Source organism: Pseudomicrostroma glucosiphilum (assembly GCF_003144135.1).
Source record: "Pseudomicrostroma glucosiphilum strain MCA 4718 unplaced genomic scaffold BCV69scaffold_1, whole genome shotgun sequence".
NCBI classification, from domain to species: Eukaryota; Fungi; Basidiomycota; class Exobasidiomycetes; order Microstromatales; family Microstromataceae; genus Microstroma; species Microstroma glucosiphilum.
This window is the reverse complement of record NW_020289913.1, coordinates 1,753,099-1,773,333: the sequence shown is the minus strand read 5'-3', so window position 1 is coordinate 1,773,333 and position 20,235 is coordinate 1,753,099. Positions and strand designations below refer to the sequence as shown.

Here is a 20,235-nt window from a genome sequence, read left to right as displayed (position 1 = left end):
ACTTGATGGATTCTGAGTCTGTTCGTCGATCTTTGCAGGTTTCGGAGGCCGAGGGGGCGGTGGCCTTCGAGCCTTTTGGGGAACTGCTTCCCCTTCCGGCACCTTAGATTGTTGAGAACCTTGATCTGCAGAGACGACGTTTGCAGGCTTTGCTACTCCCGAATCTTCGGATGCTGTCTCCTCACTGCTACCATGAGGATGGAGATGCCAGTTCTGCGATCCTGCGCTATGCCACGCTGAGGAGACACCTGCTTCAGCTCTATGGAGGAGGGCAGCAGCCCTATGATGATGCTCCTGCGGATCGCCGTTCGATCGTTCCGCATCGTGACTTAAGGATTTCACGTGCGAACCTTCGTCGCCTGGTTTACTTCCATTCTGCTGCTGCCGTAACTCTGTATGATACGAAAGTGCGGAAGATCCTGGTGTTGAAGGCAGGCGCTGTCTAGACGAAGAAGCGATCGGCTGTGCGTGTTCTGTCTGCCCGACTGCTTGTAGTCGGGCAACGGACGCATGATCGGCTGCAATGGGTGGAGTCGGTAAAGGTCTAGGTGACGATATTACATTTGACGCTGTCCTCTGCCTTGCAGGTGCTGTGCCATTGCTGCTGCCGGCGGCAGAGAGGTGCTCGAAGCGAGACCGGAGGTCACTGAAGCCGAGCGGCGGGGGTGAGACGGGCGAGGGATCTTCCAGCTTCGGCGGGGAGGACGAAGATGATGATGGGGCACCGACATCGATCGAAGGCGGTGGGGACCGCCGTGGTCTGCTCATTCTACGATCATCAGGGAATATGAATATGAGTAGAAAGGGGTCGGGGAGCCAAGCCGAGCAAGGCACACGGTCCACTTCTCGGCGAATTGTGTGCCACTTCCGTCTGGGCGGGAAAATAAGAGAACAAGTAGGCGACAAGAAGGTTCCACCGCTCAGCAATCCTGACAACATCGATGGTCCAGAAAGAAGACTCAGCGGTGATCTAGCTCTGCTGTACAGCGGACAACGAAGACATTGCCACATTGTGTATTTGCTTTCAAAGCGAGCGACCATCCTAGCGCGTCTCTGACCGCTGCTGTGATGCTGCTGCCCGGCTCTTTCTCAGAGCATAGGCTCCACGCTCACTCCTCCCTCGTGCTCTGTTCTTGATGGCCTCGGGAACCCCTCGCCAGTGCTCTTCTTGCTCCTCAAAGCCGAGTAGCTCTGCCTTGTACTTGCGCCGAAGAAGAGCATCTAGCAATGTTTGTGCGCAGCTCGAGGAAGGCGTACGGACAACGATTCTCCACTGGGTAATGGGGCGGGCAAAGTCTCCAAAGGTCAGATTTTCTACTATCAGTAGCAGGTGGGATGTCATACACTCACCTCCTCTTTCACCAGCAGGGCATCGTCTTGTGCATTGGTCACCAAGGCTCTAGCTACGTCCTCAACGTGCACATAATCCACGGAATGCGATATCAGCTTCTCTAGTGTCATCCTTGATCGCGCTTCCATCCTCCTTGCGCTGTATCTGGGCTTCCCAGCACCCTGATCCATTCGAAGAGACACTCTTAGCAATACATCCATAGGGTAGCTGGTTGTCCCGCCGGCAGAAGACAGCACAGCCCTGTGGTGATCGGGCGCGCTTGGGGGCCGTACCCTCGATGCAGTCGCCTTGACCCTACGAGGAACAAATGAGAGTGACGACTGCGATGTTGCCATGAGGCAAAGCAGCAAGGGATTCACCTCTGCCCTGCTCGGAGAACAATGCCCCCCCGGGTTGAGAAGGAGGTGAATGATTGGGCTGCGTGCGGGGCCCTTGTACAATTAGGGACAGGGACCGGTAACGGAAGTGGGAGCGAGGCGGAGTACGAATCTCGATTGACCTGCGCCGGTCAGGAGAGACGCCGCATATGACGCCATGCGGGTCCAGGGTGGTTAAATTCTTCTCGTCGTGGAAGCGGGGCAGTCACCGCAACCATCTCCTCGTCCCCTTTTCCCTGTACATCGTGATTCATGCCCCAATAGCTCATTGTCTCCGTACCGACACTCTCTCGTTCAGGATCATACCCGGGTCTATCCCACCTTCGCTTATCATGGCAGCCTCCGTCGTCGAGGAGCAACATCCTCCGCCCAGTACGTGGTCCAAGACGAGGAATTTCCTCTCCTTCGGAAATAAGAGACAGTCCATGCAGCGACGGTCTCCTGCCGCCAAGGAAGTGGAGTCACACGAAAGAGTGGATGACGATGCCCAGGACGGACTGGAAGGAGCCAATGGAAGTCATCAACGGGCGGCTCCAGCATCATCATCAGCTGCTGTTGCTCCAGCTCCAGCCAATTCGTCGCTGCCACCAGCTTCCACCAGCGCAGAAGCAGATGGAGCTGCGAGACGGAGGTCACAAGACTCCGTGGCTCAGGAGGAAGAGGACGAGATCCAAGTGGATGGTAATGAAGAGGAAGACGTAGCTGCTCCGCCCGTCATCGAATTTCTGCACAAGGGCGCACCCTACTTCTGGCTCCACAATCACTTTGCGATTCCTGTATACTACGACAATGTTCGATACCCATCTTCTGGTGAGTAGGCAAGTCGTGCCGAGCGGGACTATACTGAAGTGTGGTTGATGCTGACCTTCCACACGACCTCATTTGTGCCTCCTCCCATTTCTCAGAGCATCTATTCCAGTGTCTGAAGTTCCCTCACCGACCGGAGATTGCAAAGGCTATTCGGAAAGCGGAGAGCGCCTCGGATGCAGTCCGAATGGCCAAGAGGAATGCCACTGATGTACGGAAGGGTTGGCGTCAGGAGGGACTCAATATCATTGCCGTGAGTCGCGCAGATGTTCGGCAGCGCGGGCTGTGAGCTGAGAGCTTGGACAGATGCTAACCTTCTACTCGTATTGGTCTGACTGGTGTTCAGATGCGCGAGGTTCTACTACTCAAATTCACACAACATAGCGAGTTGAAGAGGCGTCTCCTGCAGACCGGGGAGTGAGTGTCAACAGATTCAATGGCTCAGTGGCAGGCCCAACCCGGGGCTCGATCGATTATGTCCGTCGGAGCATCGCTAACTCTGAAGTCCCTTTTCTTTCGCTTGTCTCCTTTTCTTCTGGCAGCGCTGATCTTGTCCTCGCATCGCCTAGCGACGTCTTCTGGGGAGCTGGCAGAGCCATCGGTGCCACTAAGACGGGCGTGGGCCGCAATGAGCTGGGCAAGGCGCTGATGAGAACCCGGGAGAGCCTGCTGACCACTGCTGGTCTCGGCTGGGGCTCCGGCGCAAAGACTGTGTGATACGGGGCGTCTGCTGTTGATGAACGTCTGTCTATATTTTCAATTCGTCTAATTTCATCCTCATATCACTCGTTGTCCGTCGTCTGACCGCAACCAGTATGGACCCTCTCGTGTGCAATTGGAACGGAAGCAGGGCAGAGTCGGGTGAGATGCACGGTCCACCTCGACACATCTCGCTGACATGGTCCAGGCCGTAATCTACTAGGAGTCCTTGTGCCAATAGCGAAGGAGTGGCGAGCAGAGTTGTTGCACCATCTGAGGTATCGAGAGGTTATACCTGCTTAGCGATTCCTTGTATACTCTCTGATCGTTGCTTGGCAGGGATCAACATGACCGGGCGGAGTGTGGTGCCGGGCACTGGCGTGCTCCACCTCTGGCGCCCCTGGCTCAGCCCTGAAGGGCGGGCCGAGATTAGCTCGGAGACCCTACCCACCTTGCCCCCCCCGCCGCCTCCTCTCGGTCCACTACATCCTAACCTTCGACGCATATCAACTTGTTCGCTCCCCGCGACATCGTTCCCAATCCACCGGCTGACTCTCGGTCTCTCCAACCCACTCTTCCGCCACCACCCTTTGCCCCAATCCCCAGCCGCGGTCGCCCCGCTCCTACATTCGCCGACGCAGGGTGAAAGACCCCACTTGCCCAAGACGTCGGATTCTGAAGATAGACCGACCGCTCGGCCGCCAAAGAGGGTTCGATTGTCGTCGCCAGCATCCCCATCTTCCTCTCGACGTAGACGTCTGTCCCCCTCTTACACGTCAGACGTATTCGCCGCGGCTTCCTCGTCTTCGAACCTGCTCGACTCCACCTCTCCCAACACCGGCGGCCACACCCCCATCCGTCGTACATCAGGTCAGTCACTGCCTGGGCTTGCAGTGTGTAGGCTGTACCTTCTATCGAGAAGTACACATAGAATCTTGGACGTATGCTGACCCGCCTCTGCTCTGCTCAACATAGATCCTGTTGCTCCTCAACCCTGTCACATCGTCGCACCTAGTAGTGCCGACCAGATCATGTCATCGAACGGCTCGAGCTTGGGCAACGGCGTCGAGGCGGGACCGAGCGGTACCAGCCCACCCACTGCGCACAAGAGCTTCCCGATGGTTGTCAAACAGTCTTCCGGATCCAGCAATGGCAACGGCCGAGCACATGAGAACGGAGTCAATGGCTCTGGTAAGACAGCTGGAGCAGTCCCGCCTCCTGAGACGGCAGATTACGTTGGTTTTCGTCCCGTCTATCCAGGCAGCAGAATAGACCGCAAGGAGCTCGTCAAGTTGTCTCTGCAGACTCTGAGGGAGCTCGGTTATGAGTGAGTAGTACTATGCCAGGCGCTCACCATTCAATTAAGGTGTCTCACTAATCGTGTCCCCCCCCTGATGCGCTATCGCTCCAGATCATCAGCTCGAGCACTGGAGGCCGAAGCGGGCGTCGCATCCGAGCATCCTTCCATCACAGCTTTCCGTAATGCTGTCCTGCAGGGTGACTGGAAGAATGCAGAGCGGTTCCTATTGGATGGACTCGCTTATGCTGCTACCCGCAAGATGGCGCCGAGAGGGATGCCTGAGATTGGCTCCAGTCCTCCGCTGACAGGCTTGGACTTGAATGTTGTGTTACGAGACCCAATCAATCGGCCACTCGATGTAAGTGGCATTTGTGGCCCTAGACATCCGCCAATCGTCTTCTGCTTCTGATCTCCACCTGCCCCTCCATTTTTTTTACAGTCCATCAAGTTCCTGATCCAACAGCAACGGTACCTTGAGCTGCTAGAGACTGGCCAGACTAAGAAGGCTCTATCGGTGTTGAGGGAGCGTCTCACTCCGCTCAATCATGGCTCTGATCAACTGCATCAGCTCTCTGGCTTAGTCATGTGCAATACACCCGAAGAGTTGATGATGAAAGCTGGGTGGGATGGATCTGGGCCAGAGTCGCGTAGGAAGCTGCTTCAGCAGATCGAATTGGCAGTCTCGCCGTCTGCATTACTACCTAGCCGGAGACTGCCTCAATTGCTCGAGCAAGCCCAGATGCTGCAGAAGCAATTGGACCCCTACTTCAACCTGCCCCTCGACTCGCATCTGTCCCTCTACACAGATCATCAGTCCGATACGTCCATCTTTCCCACTCAAACCACCCACGTACTTCGTGGCCATGAGGATCAAGTTTGGGTCATGGCTTTCTCGCACAATGGTCGTTTCCTCGCTACAGGTGGCAAGGATAAGATGGTCATTGTCTGGTCGGTCACCTCGGACCAATGCGAGAAGGTGAAGGTTCTGGGGCCTCACTCTGCCGAGGTGACTTGCCTAGCCTGGTCGCCGGACGACCGAACTTTGCTCGCGTGCGCAGATCGTGAGGTGTTTCAGTGGGAGTGGGAAAGTGAAGAGCATGAGGTCTACAGGGAGCATGACTACACGATTTTCGCAGTGTGTTGGCTGCCGTCGGGCCTTGGCTTTGTCACTGGTGGTACCGACGCCAAAGTCATCTTCTGGGTGAGTGTAGACTTCACAAAAGCTGAGGCGCCGATCTATATTTACTCACCCTCTGCTTCTTTCCTTCGCTATCAGGATCGGCACGGACGTATCACTCACACATGGGTGACGGCACCATATCGGCTGCTAGCTTTGGCCATCACACCAGATGGGCGTAATCTCGTCGCGCTGAGCTGGAGGCCGTCCCAGTCCGCAAAGCTAGAAGACATGTCAAGTAGTGACTCCCGCCGAGATTCGTCTTCGGGCACAAGCTCCTCTGCCAACTCGTCGAGTCCCTCACCGTCGCCCATCGGACGACGAGGGGTATCAGAGGGATCTCCTACGGAAGGCAGAAGCAAGATGCATTTCTGGAATTTGCAGCGCAAGGAAGAGGTCGGGTGAGTAGCGCCATCGTTGAGTGGTGGAGCAGGGGGTGCTTGGTTCCTGACGACCGCTCTATTCTTCCCTTCACCTGGACTTGCAGCTCGACTCTGATGGTAGAGGAGATGATCAGCGTCACAGTCAGTCAGGATTCACGGTATGCACTTGTCAACCATCGTCCCAACGAGGCGCAGCTGTGGGATATCGAGGAACAATATCTTGTGGCTTCATACCACGGTCATAGGATACAGAAAGACCTGGTCAGGGCTTGCTTTGGAGGCTCCACACAGAGTTTCATTGCCAGTGGAAGTGAAGGTGGGTACCAAGCATGCGCAGCCTTCTCTCACCATAGGCTGACCCTTCTCCCCTTCGTCTTTGTCCTTTCTCCGTTTCACAGATGGTTCCATCTACATCTATCACCGCACATCAGGAAAGCTCCTCGAGAGGCTCTCTGGCCACGGAGAGGGTACAGTGAACGCAGTGGCCTGGCATCCCAAGCTTCCCTCCTTACTAGCCTCGTGCAGTGACGACGGTACAGTACGGATCTGGCAACCAGAGCAGGCACTCACGGACAAGAACAATCGACGCTCCAGCAGGCTCAACGTGCGCGATAGCTGGGGTAGAAGCAATGCGGATCTGATCGGCAACCTGAACATGGCGGCCAAGCCATCGGCGAGCGAGGGAAAAGAGGCGGCTTCGGCTGCTGGCTTGCTGCCATTCCCTTGGTCGATGAGCCCCGCGAGGCCGTCTTCGCCGGATACCGACGGCGAAGGTCCAAGCGGCAGTGGGAGTCGGCTGCCGATGAGCTTCTGAGGAGAAGCGCTGTATTAGCTACCAATCACTAAGATCACCTCAACAGCATCTGCAAGTTGGTTTTCGATATTGTCGACGTTTAGTCAGTTGCATCATCACTCAGCCGCATAACGGTCTTCACCTCAACCCCTTGATCACCTCACTTGCACTCCTATCCCATTTCCCCTTTTGCCCCCTGGCGCTCTCCTCCACATCCCTGTACTGCGCATTGTACGTCTCTATCGCTGGTCAAGGTAACACACAATGTCTCTGTATCTCTACTGGCTATGTCCTGCTTGCTGTGAGTGTGAGGTGTGGTGTGCAGTGCGGGGGGTGCAAGGATGCCGCGCGCGAGTGCTGGGCCTTGCCCGCCTGCCGTGGCCTGTCTGGCTCTGCCTGGCTCGTCTGCCAAAATTTGCCCCTTCCGCTTCCTGCGCCTCTGCGAGTGATTCCGTACCAAGGCCAAGGAACCTCTGACCAGTGCGAAGAAGCTCCCCTCCTTCTACTCCCTCATCGCTTTCCACTACCTCTCTCGTACACCCATCTCGAGACTCGCCCACCATGCGTCCCCTCACAGATGAAGAGACCAAGACGGTCTTCTCCAAACTCGCCCACTACATTGGCAATAATGTCGTCCATCTCGTAGATCGTCCCGAAGAAGACTCTCACGTCTTTCGTCTACACAGAGATCGAGTCTATTACGTCTCTTCTACTGCAATGAAACTAGCCATTAGCATCTCTCGACCTAACCTCTCTTCTCTTGGAACTTGCTTTGGGAAATTCTCAAAGACGGGGAAATTTAGATTACACGTTACTGCATTGGACTACTTGGCACAGTATGCAAAGTATAAAGTGTGGATTAAACCAAATGGAGAATTGCCTTTTCTTTATGGGAATCATGTAGTCAAGGCGCACTTGGGACGGATTACGGATGATACGCCGGAACATGCTGGAGTGGTGGTGTTGAGTATGAGTGGTGTGGCTTTGGTGAGTAGAGTGTGGGAAGAGGAAGAGGAGGAGACGTTGGATCATCTCAAGTCTTGAGCATCCTTTCAAGTAGACGGGATCAGTGATGCAGGAAGGATCCTGACTCTTGCCTTCTCCAATTCACTACCTCTCTCCTCTCACCCTCCTACTCAGGGCTTCGGCGTCACTGCTCGCTCCACAGTCGACACTCGCAAGCTAGACCCAACATCCATCATCGTCTTCCACCAAGCGTGAGTATTTGCTGCCAACCATGGAGACCAAGGGTTCCACCCTTGAGGCTATGCCCTTCCCCTGCGCCTATTCTATAATGAGGAGATAAAGCTGATGGAATCTCCTTACCTCGTACCTCCTCTGCTTCTGGATGACTCTCACAGTGATGTAGGCGAGTACCTAAGGGACGAAGATACCCTCTTCTAATCGTCTGCTCCATTCCACCCCACCCCACCTCGCTCTCGGTCTCGGTCAAGAGCTTCAGGAGGATCGGCACGCACCAAAAGCCGAAAGGTTTTGCAATCCCTTGCTTGCTTCCTTCTGCCCTTGCCCGCCTCTACACCTTTCCACACTTCATTGTAATAGTATCTGTTCATCATTTGTCAAGGTTCATCTCGTCCATACACACACCCACAGAGAAAGTTGCCAGGTAAAGCAAACCAGGCAGATAGATAGTCAGGCAGATTCTCACGTATCGCTGAGATTGTTGATGGCATTGAAAACCCCGTTCCACTAAGCCAGTCAGTCAGATCGAGGGAGGGAAGGGAAGATAGCGGTGGAGGAGAATGAGGTGGTAAACAAGAAGGGAAGAGAGCAAGAAAGAGAGTGCCAGGACTCTCTTCGGCGATTCCTCCTTGGCCCCCTTAGTGCTCCTTCCACTCTCCTTTCTCCCTCCGTATCTACCGCACCTGCATCGGATATACAACCGCTCTGCTCCTCCACTCCATCGGATTTTACCCCGCGATAGTCTACGATCGGTACATGTTTCGCTTTGCCACCTTTGCCACCAGATCGGCATTGGGGAAGGAGAGCTTCTCCAGGTTAGCGGCGTAGGGAGTGGGGATATCGGCTCCGGTGATCCTCTCTGGGTGGTTGTCGAAGTAGTCGGCGGCGTCGCTCTCCATGATGTTGGCAATGATCTCGCTTCCGACGCTGTAGCTAGGGAAACCACACTCGACTGTCACCATGTGGTTGGTCTTCTTGACCGATTCGATGATGGTGTTGATGTCCAGGGGTCGGATAGATCGCAAGTTGATCACCTCGACCTCAATGCCCTCCTCCTTCTTGAGCTGCTCAGCCGCTGCCATGCAGTAGTTGACCGCAATGCTGTGGGCAACGAGGGTAATGTCCTTTCCGACTCGCTCCACCTTGGCCTTGCCAATGGGCAGGACAAAGTCGTCTGACAGGACCTCGGGGGTAACAGGGAAGGACTGGCCGTAGAGGATCTCATTCTCCAGGAAGACGGTCACGTTGGGATCACGGATCGAAGCCTTGAGGAGTCCTCGGCAGTCCTCGGCGGACCAGGGAGAGATGACCTTCATACCGGGAATCTGACCGTACCACGAAGAGTAGTCCTGGCTGTGCTGAGCTCCCACACCAGCAGCGGCACTTTTAGAGGGAAACGGGAAGATTGCAAGCGGGGCATCGGGAGGGAACAAAGAAGAGTGCTTTGAGTATGCTGTAGAAATGCCTAGCGGACGTCACGGCCCTACAACCGCTCCTTCTACTTACCCGTTGGGTCCACGGAATACAACGGGGCAGGGCACATTACCACCGCTCATGTAGTAAGTCTTTGCTCCCGAGTTGACAATCTGATCAATGGCCTGCATGGCAAAGTTGAAGGTCATGAACTCGCACACGGGTCGCAGACCAGCCAAGGCAGCTCCCACGGCCAGACCACCAAAACCGGCCTCGGTGATGGGCGTGTCAATGACTCTCCTCTCTCCAAACTTGTCTAGGAGACCCTTTGTGATCTTGTAAGCTCCATTGTAGCGGGCGACCTCCTCACCGAGGACAAAGACGTTGTCATCTCGCAGCATCTCCTCCTCCATTGCACTGTTGAGAGCGTCTCGCACAGTCATCTCCTTTGGCTGAGACGAGTCAGAACTGGCCAGACGGGACGAGGAGGGGAGGGACAGACGACCAGAGGAAGACCTGACAGTGGGCGGAGAGAGGATCTTCGATGCGATACCACGCTGGGCAGGTGCGATGTTGGATCGGAGGGAGCTCGAAGCGACCCGAAGCGACGCCGTCGAGGATCTGAAGAGGGACGACATGGTGCGAGGGCGTGGTGAGGAGGGGGAGGGTAGGAGGGGTGAGGCTGTTGTGCCAAGGAGGGATTGGTGGTGATGGTGATGGGAGACGAGGAGCAGCAGCAGCAGGCCAATCCCGAGGAAGACTTTCTTCGGAGCTTGAATCCCAGCGCCCCACGCGAATCACCCGCACCCCCCAATCCCATCCCACCCAACTCTCTCCGTTCCGACCAGAAGCTCCCGTCCGTACAAGCAAAGGAAAGGCGCCCCAGGCGGCAACCTCGCCCAGATGAAGCGGCCACGAGACGATGACGCTCACAATGATAGAGGCAGAGAAGACAGCAGGGACAGCAGCAGCAGCTACAGCATCAACCTCGACGTATCACCCGGACATCACCGCTCGCCAGAGGAGAGGGGAAGGAGCGGTCAGGGAGCATCCCGAGCTCCACCTGGCGCACCGGTAGCCGGAGGCCCTAGCAACAAGGTGTCTGTGAGTCAGCAAAGGGGGAACACCCAGCTCAGCGATGTCCATAACTCATCCCAATATCCTTGCTCTTGTGCAATGGCCTGCATTGACTAGTGCCTTCAATGTCGCTCCAGTAAGGTGAGCAGAGAAGAAGTGTGAGACTGGTGCTGGCCCATAGTGCAGATAGCTCAAGACTCTTCCATCGGTATCGTATGTGCTCAGGTGAAATGTATGCCTGTAGCAAAACCTTTAGGATCGCCCTCAACGTCCACGACAGATGCCGAAGAGCCTCCCAGATGCGCTCGCTGTACACGGCTAGGCACAGAGTGCGTGTACGAGAAACATAAGCGCGGGAGGAAGCCAGAAGCAATGTGAGTACAGCATTGTGCTCATGCTTCATTGGCGAGGATGACGTTGCTATATTTGCTCACACGGCTAACCTCTGATCCCTCCAGCAAGTACAACCGGCTTGAAAGACAGCTGCAAGGCCTTCTTGCTGAGCTCCGTTCCGACAAACAGGACGATACCTCGAGTAACCACTCGCAGGACAGTGATCGGCAGAGGTTGCATGGTCTGACCTCTGATATCTTGCACGAATGGGAGCAAGGAAGAAGTTCGAGCGCCGGTGCCCGTGCAAGTTCCTCGGGACGAAGGCCTCCCACAGCAAGCCCCAGCGGCGCACGAACCTCGACATACACCTCATCACACCTTCCTTTGACTCTCCGAGGCGAAGACGATCTCTCAGACTCAGGTCTTCCTTCTCTGAGCAATCCGCTAAAGCTCCTCGTACAAGCGTCGGAAGATCATGCGGGCGATATTGATGGACGAGACGATGAGGAAGGTGGGACAAGCCACCATGCAAACGACAAGGGGGGAGACGAGTCGCGCCAGCATACTCGAAGACGACTTCATGCCGCAAGGCCCCGCTCTTTGGCACAACGGTCATCCTTTCTCCAGAGCCCATCTTTCGCACCTCGTGGTCTGTATGATGCCGATCACGACAATGCCCCTGAGCTAGACCCGATCTCTATAGGAATTCTCACCTTGAATCAGGCACAACACCTCTGGTCCGTATTTCTCATCAGGCTGAGCCATCCACTGATCCTTCTCGATCCAAAGTTGTACACCTTCGACTACGTGCGGCCTCGATCTGCGATGCTCCTTTCCGTAGCGGTAGGCCTCGCAGCCCGCTTCGTTACGCCTTCACCGACGCTGCCGACCCCTGCGATTGCCGAAGCACTTGACAAGCACATCTTGTCAAAGATCATCCCTACTATTCTCTTGGACGGTAAACGCTCGGTTCATATCATCAAAGCTTTTACTCTGTTGGCTGCATACAACGGCTGGGCAGTGCTGGGCGAAGATCGCAGCTTCTCATATGTGTCCTGGGCATGGTCAATGTGTGTCGAGCTGGACCTGAATCGAAGGATGGTTAGCCTGCAAGCCGATCCTCAAGATGAGATGCTGCAGCGCAAATTGAGAGAGCGGGAGAGGACGTACCTTCTCTGCTGGACCTACTCTTTCTCCATCGCACTCCATACAGGCCGCAGGTGTTCACTCTCCATACACGACCCTATGATCGCCGCTGCCAAGGAGTGGCACCATTCGCCGTATGCCCTTCGGGAAGACGCTGGGCTGGTATCTAATGTTCAGCTGCGTCAGCTTATTGCTCGCAACCTCGACTATTACACATCTCACGTGGCGCCGCTCATGCCCAAGGCTCCAGATCCATCTGCGCGACCCTCTTCCTCCAGTGACACTCAGCCGGATCCGGCTTGCCGCCTGCTGTTGGACTTTCACGGACGATCTATTACAGAAGACCTCGATGCTTGGCATGCTACTTGGGTCATGCCGACCTCACTGGGGCATCACCATCACGCGGATAGGGTTGGCAACGGCAGCACAGAACACGACGATTCTGCGCAATCTTCCCAGCCTTTCCGCCTGCGTACGACTGCCTTCTATCACGCCTACGCATCCCTCATATTACATTCACTGCCACTTCGGCACGGGTCAGCCAATGCAGCAGACGATCAAGACGTCTCGCTGAGAAGATTCACCGAACACGCTCAACGTGCGGCTTTGAGCGTCATAGCCTTCTTCCTACGTCTTGACCTGGAACTGCTCACCACTTCACACAACTCGATCTTCCTCACTGTTGGATTTGCAGCAGTCTATGCCCTCCTGAGAGGCTCGCGCGATCGAGACAGTAACGTCGAACAGCGCGGCTCTGGCAGCGATGAGATCAAGAAGATCGAGAGTATGATCGAGCAAGTCGTGGAGCGGATGGAAGAGGCAGGCAGGGTGACGGAGCACAGGCACAGCTTCGCTTCGCAACAGGCTGAGTTCCTGCGAAGAATTGTCAGACTGCAAGGAATCAAGCGCCGAAGTAGGCCTGTGCCGCGGGCAATCCAAGAGGAAGTCGCGGAGAGTGTGGCTCAATCAAGGGCTGCTTCGGCGGGCACCCATGCGGCTAGTGCCTCTTCGGCGGACCTGGGCTCATCCTATGGACGACAGGTCTATCCCACGAGCGCCCACGGCGTTGCGCCACATCCTGCTGCAGATGAATCAGGTAAAGATGTTCTCAACAGCACCGGCAGCGCCCCCATGCCTCGATCTTATCCCCATAGTACTGCATCGCATATCCCACAGCAAGCGCCTGCCTTGCCTCAGCATGGCAACAGATATGCCCCACATGCGCAGCATTATAGCGACGGCAGCAACAGCAACAATGTCTTTGGAACCGACCTCGACTTTGACCTTGCACTCGGTCTAGACGTGGGAGGCAACAGTGCCAACAACGCTGCTCCTTCTTCACTTTCCAGTGGCACCGGCAATGGGAATGCAGCCGTCGGCGGTGGGCCTTATACTTCCTTTAGAGGCAACGGCGGTGAATTTGCCGGCAGACCAATGGGCGGCTCACCCGATGCCTTGATGGACACACTGATGATGAACAATCCCATTGGACTGCACTTGAACTCTTTATTGGCGCCGGACCCGAATGATTGGGGTGAGTGTATAGTCTGAACAAGCGAGTTCCTCTGCAAGCCAATGATTTACTGACCCGCTTCCCTCTACCTCTGTGCTGTGCTGTACTGACAGCTGCACCCGACTGGTCCTTTTTCATGCCTCATGGCAATGATGGGACACGCAATTGAGCAGTGTCTGTCCCTCAGACTGCAGACGAGAATGATGTTAGGCGGCGGCGTGGTATTGAGTTGAGTTGTGAATATAGCGGAACGATGCAAATGATTCTACAACAATGTCCACAAATCTCGTTTTCATCATCTGCGCTCATCACATCTGGATTCGCTCAGCTGTGACTGTCGCGCGCTGAAGCTAGAGCTGTATGGCTCGATCCCACTTCTCCTGTCCTTTCTCCTCACCTCAATCTCGCATACCACCTCTCCTCCTCCATTCTCCTCCTCCAAACATCCGCCGCCTCCTCACCCCAAACCTCTACGGGGCTCCTCCCCCTCTTGAGCACCTCATTCGCATGTCTCTTCCCCTCCTCCTTGGTCAAGAGCGCCACATTCCCATACCCCAAGGGCAAAGTCGAGTCCCACCTCACGAGGAGTCCATTGTGTGAAGAGATGGTAGCGTGAGGTGGGACAATGGATCGTGAGTGGAAGACTTCATGGACGAGGTAGAGGACGTCGTCTAGAAGGAAAGGACTGCCGCGACCTGGACGGTTGCTGATGGCGGAGCTGCTTGTGACTGATGAAGGGGGTTGAGGCTTGTTGGATGGGCCGGAAGTGGAGGCGGATGAAGATGGGTAGAGACGCTCCAGGTTTTCGAGCTCTCGCTGGATCTGTAGAGGTGCAAGAGCAATAGCAGAGAGATAGATAGCACAGGAGGTCAGCCCTGGGTCTGGAAGGATCGGCCCACAGTCCCTTTCCAATTCGTCCACTTACCTTGTCAAATGCCTTCTTCCTCACTCGACTCTCCATCGGCTGCATCAACTCCACTCCACCCACGCCCTTGCCGCCAGCAATATCGCAGATGATCCAACTGGCAATGCTCAGTCCAAAGATGGCCGGCAGGGGTCCCAGCACTGGGAGCACCCTCACGCGCCATTCGTTCCCGTCCTCGAGGGCGCGGAGCATCTCTACCCCTCCCTCCTTCTGAAATTCGGCTTCGGGGAGAGGCAGAAGTTGGGCAGGAGGCTTTTCGGTGGAGAAGATGCAGGGGATGAGGTAGCGGGGATTGGAGGGGGCGAGAGGAGAGTCAGGGACGACGGTTGCTTGAAGAACTCGGTTGGCCTCGTGATCTTGCGCCTTTTCTAGCTCCTTTGCTCGCTTTGCCTGCTCCTCTTGCCGCTCCTCGTGCTCCGCTTGGATGGCCTCTTCGCTGGCCTTGTCCGGTACGGCAAGGCTTGTGGCATTGGCCGCGATACCTTTGCCCTCACCGTCCGTCTCTCCTTCCTCGACAGCCGGGACGCGTGCTTCCTCTTCTGCGCCCTCTTGCGGAGTCAGGCCTGGGAATCCCTCACTTTGGCCCCTCCCGTTCTCTTCCATTGGGCTAGCAGAAAGGCTCTGCAGTCCAGAAGAAGCGCGGTGTTGGTTTGCAGGGCGCAGTAAAAGTGGCGAAGAGAAGGCGGCCGGTCGCGATGGCTCTGGTGTAGGGGATTGCAGAGGGACAACCGTCTGGTCCATCTCGGAAGAGTCGTCCACAGCCACTTCGGGGAGCTTCAGTGAGGGCGCAATACCGCTCTGGCCTTCACCTGCGCGGTCATCTGGCGACTCGTCATCCAAGGTGTACATCTCTTCTTCGTCTTTCGGTGTACCCTCTGGTGTGTAGAAGGCTCCGCCGCCCGACCCAAAGGACGAGGCAGAAGAGGCTCTGGACAAACGCTTGCCCGAAAAGCTCCTTCTATCAGGTATCGAGATTGGCGAGGGAGTAGGAGCTGGCCTGAAGGGAATCTCACTTGGCTTCACGGGAGCCTTCGTCTTCTCCTTTTCCAAAGACGACTCCCTTTGTAGCGTCTTGTCCTTCGCCTGAGATGCGCCGGCCTTTTTGTTGGCCTTCGTCTTCTGCTGCTTGACCGCACCCTTTCCGCCCTGCTTGCCATCGTTGGTCTCCGAGGAAGGACCAGCTTGCTTGGCTTCATCGATCTTGGGAATACCCCTCTCCCTCAATCTCCTCCTCACACTCTTTGCCAGTGGGTCTTCCTCTGTCGCACTCAAGTCCCCAATGCATATCCTCGTCGGGTCGCACTTGGCTCCCGCGCCCATGCTGGAGAAGACCTTGATGTTATTCTCATGACAGTAGGCGAGCAGACCCACCTTCGTCGAGAGGTTGTCAATGCAATCGATGACGTACGTAACGGGTATCTCCCTTGCGGCCCCGCCAGAGGAGCTCGAAGCGGGAAGGCGGAAGGGAGAGAAGAGCCGAGGGGCATCACTTTCGTTGAAGACGTCCACCCAAGCCTGGATATGCACCCAGGGCGAGATGCCTGCAAAGTGTTCTTGACAGATGGTCACCTTGGGCCGTCCTACATCCTCCAAAGAGGCCACAGCATGTCTATTGAGCGATGAAAGCGAGACCTGATCGAAGTCGATGAGTCTGACGTGTCCGATGCCTGAACGAATGAGGGAGAGGGCTACGTGTGAACCTACTCCTCCCAGTCCTACCACGACAACGAATGCCTCTCGCAGCTTGGCCATGGCTTCGTCCCCCAGGAAGGAGTAGTTACGAGATAGCTGCTCCCGTATCAGTGAGTCATCGTATGTAGAAGGCAAAGGCTGCAGCGTTGGCTTGATGGAGTGACTGGAGGTGTTGGACTGGTACGATGCTTGTCTCCGCAGTCTTGATCCGCGAAATCCTGCTACTGATGAGCCGGGCTTTCCCGGAGCAAGGTGAGTCAAGTGCTCCAGATAGCGAGGCGTGCCTCCGTCAACTGGCTCCTTCCCATCATCCAGGTCCTCGGCAGTCTGACGTGCGAGCAGCCTCTTCTCCGCATCCCGATCGCGGTGGGTAGCTTTATCCACACGCTTTGCCAAGTCCCGCCGCCGTTGTAGTCGCACAGCTGCTTGATAGGAGAAGATGGAGGCGGCAGTGAGAGTGATGGATGCGAGAGAGGTGATGATCAGACGACCCTGCTGCGTTGTTGGCAGGGTGAGGAGGGAGGAGGTCCATGATTGCGATGAGGAAGAAGGCGCGGAAGAGGACGGGGTGGGCATGGCTAGAAAAGATCGGGATGAGGAAAACTGACTGCAATGTGACAACACTCGCAGGCCGTGATGGTCTCCGTCTCTAGAGTGCAAGCCGCGGGTATAGTGAACAAGGAGAGGCCAATACGAAGCAAAGGATGGAGAAAGAAGAAGGGACATCAGCCGCTGCGTCCTCTCTGTCCACTGGTGACGGAAGTGGAGCCACACCGGAGATGGAAGCGCCGGGCCGGAAGAGGGCAGAACAGATCAAGCGTACATCTATACACATGACTATGGATGGGCAAGGTGATGAGACATAGTATCTACGCAGCTCACCGTGTCTTCTTCGGTGTGGCATACATCTGCGCCATCGATGGCGTAAATCCACCGGCCATCACAGGCATCGCATCACCCCCAAGCCCACCTGCACTGCTCGGCTCCGTACTGCTCCTCGCACTGCTGCCGCTCACCGACCGTTGGAGATCCATTCCGGTCCCCATCAGCCCAAGACTGCCTCCTCCACCTCCGAAGGTCTCAAACGCCTCTCCGTGATCGATTATGCTGCTAGCTCCACTCCAACTTCGCTGAGGAGGCCGTGCGGATCCTGGCACGCCCAGACTCGAAGAGGCTGCGAAGCTCGACGGTGTCCCTGCAGGCTCAAATTGGATACACAAACTGTCAAGACCCTGTATGCGATGCTTGAGGAACGCTTCAACTTGCTTCGCCAATATCTCCGGCCGGACTGTCGGGTGAAGCGATAAAGATGGCGAGTTACCACCGTTGGTCGTGTCCTCTGAGAGCCTCGAAGCTGACGTCTGATGCCGGAGATCATGCTGCTGCTGGTGTGAAGAGTCGTCTGGCCCCTCTGCACACATGACTTGCAGGTGTATCGACCCGACAAGCGTCTCTCCATCCTTTGGCCAGAATCTGGGGTTGGAGAAGGAGGCTAGACCCTCAATCGAGTCCAGCTCCTGCAGCGCCTCGGCGATGCTCTTCTCCGTTCCAGCTGGTAGATCCAGGCAGAGGATCTTGCCCGACTCGACGACCAGAGGGATGACAGAGATTGTGATCATGAAAGCGATGAAGAGCGAGGCTATCGGGTCGAAGCCGGTCCAGCCATAGTACTCTATCAGCAGGGTGGAGATGATGACTCCGACAGACCCTAGAGTGTCTGCCATAACGTGGAGATACACTCCCATCATATTGTGTGAGTGTCCATGGTCATGGTGCGAGTGATCGTGACCGTGGCCGTGGCCATGATCATGTCCGTGAGAATGTGAATGGCCATGATGGTGATGTCCTCCCATGGCAAACATGCCGAAGAGGTTCACTGCAAGACCCATGCCACTGACGATGAGGAGCTGCGTCGTGTTGTGCATCTCGGGAGGTTCGATGATCCGTTGCACGGCTTCAAATACGATAAAGACACTGATGAGGATCAGGAAGATACCGTTGGAGAAACCGCTGAGGGTCTCAACTCGATTGTAGCCGTAAGTGTATACATCATCGCGACCCCATGTGCCCATAATACTAGCGAAGAGGCCCATGCCAATCGCGGCGCAGTCGAAGAACATGTGAATAGCATCACTGATAAGTCCGAGAGAGTTTGTCCAGACTCCCCACATCAGCTGCACTCCCATGAAGGCTAGATTGAGGCAGAGAAATTGGAAGATCTTGCGAGAGTCATTATTAGCCATAATGATCTGAACGGTCTTGCGGGCAGACAAGAGCAGATCTTTCGATGTCTTCGCTAGCTCAGCAAGCGCCGACCCGTCGGACGGCTGGCGAGTGTGACTGACCGTTCGGACGCCGCCGGACGAGGTTGTCTCTACGCTTGCATACGTCTGTTGCAAGTGTGGCGAAAAGTTGAGGATGGATCGTAGTCCCCAGCCCACGCAGGCTGCAACACCCCACACACCCCAGCCGACTCTGAGGCCAAACCCTACAAAGCCTACGACGGCGCATGCGATGACCGCCATCGGCCAGCCTTGCTTGACACGAGCTTGCAGAGAGGCATGCGGCTCCAGAGCAGTCGAGAGGAGCGGCTCGAGGATGAGGAAAGAGCCGGCGAGGAGGAAGTAAGCTGGAAGATGAGACGTCGCTGACGAGCCGAAGGACGCAAAGGTAGGAGCTAGGGAGCTCAGAGGCGGAAGAGTTGGTAGTCCCTGAATAGTGAAAAGCATCAGTGAGACATGGACGGTTCAGCGCTAGGCATCCTCGCTTCTGTAGTCGCCCGTCATGACTTACAACGATTGCTCCCAGTAAAGAAGCTGGCGTGACGATTGCTGCTACGATGAGTGCCGCAAGAACGGTAGCTCTCCGCCTTCCTCCGCTCTCCTTTGACGCAGCACCGGTCGCCCTCTCCCTCTCGAGTGTGAGGAACGCATACACTAGCAGCCACAAGTGCCCCACGAGGACTCCACTGGGCGAGAAGCCGGCCGCGTCGAGACCAGCCTGTGCAGCAGCCCTGGCAGCACTGGTGGGGGAGCCGAGATCGCTAGGGCGGGTATGCCTGAGAGAGGGTGGTAGGTCCTCATCATAGTCGTACTTGGACCCTGAAATGCCGCGGCTGGAATTCTGCGCAACGACGCTGCTCCCAGTGGGGCTCGAACTCGAGAGACCAGTGACCAAAGTCCAGAGGAAAGAGAGACAGAGGGCCATGAGGATCGTGTATCCTCCGTAGCTCTTTGTCTTTACAGATCGCACCAAGTCCGAAGCCCATACCTCGCAGAATTGAGTGAAGAGGATGACAGTCGTTGCTCCAAGGTGTTCGAGAGCCAGAAGCCAGACGAGGAGGTGGGCGAAGTAGACTAGTGCCAGCATGCCTAAGCGTCTGGGTAGCACCTTCATGTTGGGATCTGACCTACGGAGTGAGGGAGTCCACTGCCAAACACGGAACCAGAGCCCTTGCCCTAACGATGCCAGGAAGAAGGCCACGGTTGCCACTGCCCAGGCTGAAGCCTGTCCATGATCTCCTGGGTCAGAGAGGAGGGGCTGACTGCCTCTGCCAAAGGCGGATTGGGGCGTGTGGACACCCTCTGAGTGCGGGACCAGCAGCCAGTGCCGAGCTAGCAGCGCCGAAGAGGCGATTGTAGTCTTTGTGAGAATGAGAGCGAGAAGGAGATCGGTAGGTATCCGTGATGATAGGGCATTGCTCGTCTTTGGCGCGTTGAATGTGATCTTGCCCCTTTGCCGAGGATCAGGATAGGCAGATGTGCTGGCGGAGACGTCGTCCATTGTGGGCGGGCTCGCTAAGATGAGGTGTGATTGAGTCGAACCTTGCACTGCCACACCATGCAGCCTCTTCTTCTCCTCTCTTGAGTCAGTGTTCGCTGCGATGGATGGGGCTACGGGTTGCGATGTGATGGTCTCGAGGGCGGCGAGGTGCGGGTCGTGTTGGATTTCTTTGTCCGCTGTTGGTTCCGCCTGCAGGAGGTGATCTTCTCGGCACGCGTCAGGGCAGATGATAGATTAAGGGCTGCCAGGCTCTAGAATGACCT

At 56.1% G+C, this 20,235-nt stretch overlaps 7 protein-coding genes across 7 annotated transcripts; 4 read left to right on the top strand and 3 right to left on the bottom strand.

Annotated features, from left to right (window-relative positions):
* Nucleotides 1-1,964: 1,964 nt before the first annotated feature.
* Nucleotides 1,965-3,324, top strand: BCV69DRAFT_280074 (DUF1768-domain-containing protein). Its single transcript, XM_025491481.1, has 4 exons — nucleotides 1,965-2,538; nucleotides 2,634-2,788; nucleotides 2,882-2,952; nucleotides 3,078-3,324. The coding sequence occupies exons 1-4, from the start codon at nucleotides 2,061-2,063 to the stop codon at nucleotides 3,250-3,252; spliced, it is 879 nt and encodes a 292-aa protein (XP_025351341.1). The 5' UTR covers nucleotides 1,965-2,060; the 3' UTR covers nucleotides 3,253-3,324.
* Nucleotides 3,325-4,352: 1,028 nt separating this feature from the next.
* BCV69DRAFT_243290 (WD40 repeat-like protein) lies at nucleotides 4,353-6,908 on the top strand (the record flags this gene model as incomplete). The annotated part of the gene is made up of 6 exons (XM_025490061.1): nucleotides 4,353-4,561; nucleotides 4,646-4,892; nucleotides 4,974-5,735; nucleotides 5,811-6,112; nucleotides 6,199-6,410; nucleotides 6,493-6,908. 6 exons carry the CDS (start codon nucleotides 4,353-4,355, stop codon nucleotides 6,906-6,908), a joined length of 2,148 nt encoding a protein of 715 aa, XP_025351340.1.
* A 540-nt stretch (nucleotides 6,909-7,448) lies between these two features.
* On the top strand, nucleotides 7,449-8,576 carry BCV69DRAFT_289079 (60S ribosome subunit biogenesis protein NIP7; the record flags this gene model as incomplete). The annotated part of the gene is made up of 3 exons (XM_025493658.1): nucleotides 7,449-7,874; nucleotides 8,028-8,104; nucleotides 8,249-8,576. The coding sequence occupies 3 exons, from the start codon at nucleotides 7,449-7,451 to the stop codon at nucleotides 8,289-8,291; spliced, it is 546 nt and encodes a 181-aa protein (XP_025351339.1). The 3' UTR covers nucleotides 8,292-8,576.
* Nucleotides 8,414-10,187, bottom strand: BCV69DRAFT_280072 (thiamine diphosphate-binding protein). Its single transcript, XM_025491480.1, has 2 exons — nucleotides 9,597-10,187; nucleotides 8,414-9,473 (listed from the first exon to the last, which is right to left on the bottom strand). The coding sequence occupies exons 1-2, from the start codon at nucleotides 10,139-10,141 to the stop codon at nucleotides 8,834-8,836; spliced, it is 1,185 nt and encodes a 394-aa protein (XP_025351338.1). The 5' UTR covers nucleotides 10,142-10,187; the 3' UTR covers nucleotides 8,414-8,833.
* Nucleotides 10,188-10,349: 162 nt separating this feature from the next.
* On the top strand, nucleotides 10,350-13,853 carry BCV69DRAFT_22058 (hypothetical protein). Its single transcript, XM_025489818.1, has 4 exons — nucleotides 10,350-10,607; nucleotides 10,698-10,954; nucleotides 11,039-13,593; nucleotides 13,686-13,853. Exons 2-4 carry the CDS (start codon nucleotides 10,815-10,817, stop codon nucleotides 13,739-13,741), a joined length of 2,751 nt encoding a protein of 916 aa, XP_025351337.1. The 5' UTR covers nucleotides 10,350-10,607; nucleotides 10,698-10,814; the 3' UTR covers nucleotides 13,742-13,853.
* On the bottom strand, nucleotides 13,781-16,883 carry BCV69DRAFT_280070 (hypothetical protein). The gene is made up of 2 exons (XM_025491479.1): nucleotides 14,498-16,883; nucleotides 13,781-14,394 (listed from the first exon to the last, which is right to left on the bottom strand). The coding sequence occupies exons 1-2, from the start codon at nucleotides 16,763-16,765 to the stop codon at nucleotides 13,966-13,968; spliced, it is 2,697 nt and encodes an 898-aa protein (XP_025351336.1). The 5' UTR covers nucleotides 16,766-16,883; the 3' UTR covers nucleotides 13,781-13,965.
* A 184-nt stretch (nucleotides 16,884-17,067) lies between these two features.
* Nucleotides 17,068-19,972, bottom strand: BCV69DRAFT_244135 (cation efflux protein; the record flags this gene model as incomplete). Its single annotated transcript, XM_025490094.1, has 2 exons — nucleotides 17,068-18,900; nucleotides 18,983-19,972. The coding sequence occupies 2 exons, from the start codon at nucleotides 19,970-19,972 to the stop codon at nucleotides 17,068-17,070; spliced, it is 2,823 nt and encodes a 940-aa protein (XP_025351335.1).
* Between the last annotated feature and the right edge of the window lie 263 nt (nucleotides 19,973-20,235).

Bases quoted from the DNA above. Each gene is read 5' to 3' on its own strand.
- BCV69DRAFT_280074 (XM_025491481.1), top strand. From the start codon at position 2,061: ATGGCAGCCTCCGTCGTCGAGGAGCAACATCCTCCGCCCAGTACGTGG. The intron at 2,539-2,633 runs GTGAGTAGGCAA...CCCATTTCTCAG, and splicing joins TGTTCGATACCCATCTTCTG to AGCATCTATTCCAGTGTCTG. The intron at 2,953-3,077 runs GTGAGTGTCAAC...TTCTTCTGGCAG, and splicing joins CGTCTCCTGCAGACCGGGGA to CGCTGATCTTGTCCTCGCAT.
- BCV69DRAFT_280072 (XM_025491480.1), bottom strand. From the start codon at position 10,141: ATGTCGTCCCTCTTCAGATCCTCGACGGCGTCGCTTCGGGTCGCTTCG. The intron at 9,474-9,596 runs GTAAGTAGAAGG...TCCCTCTAAAAG, and splicing joins GTATTCCGTGGACCCAACGG to TGCCGCTGCTGGTGTGGGAG.
- BCV69DRAFT_22058 (XM_025489818.1), top strand. From the start codon at position 10,815: ATGCCTGTAGCAAAACCTTTAGGATCGCCCTCAACGTCCACGACAGAT. The intron at 10,955-11,038 runs GTGAGTACAGCA...TGATCCCTCCAG, and splicing joins GGGAGGAAGCCAGAAGCAAT to CAAGTACAACCGGCTTGAAA. The intron at 13,594-13,685 runs GTGAGTGTATAG...CTGTACTGACAG, and splicing joins GCCGGACCCGAATGATTGGG to CTGCACCCGACTGGTCCTTT.
- BCV69DRAFT_280070 (XM_025491479.1), bottom strand. From the start codon at position 16,765: ATGCCCACCCCGTCCTCTTCCGCGCCTTCTTCCTCATCGCAATCATGG. The intron at 14,395-14,497 runs GTAAGTGGACGA...GCACCTCTACAG, and splicing joins GGAAGAAGGCATTTGACAAG to ATCCAGCGAGAGCTCGAAAA.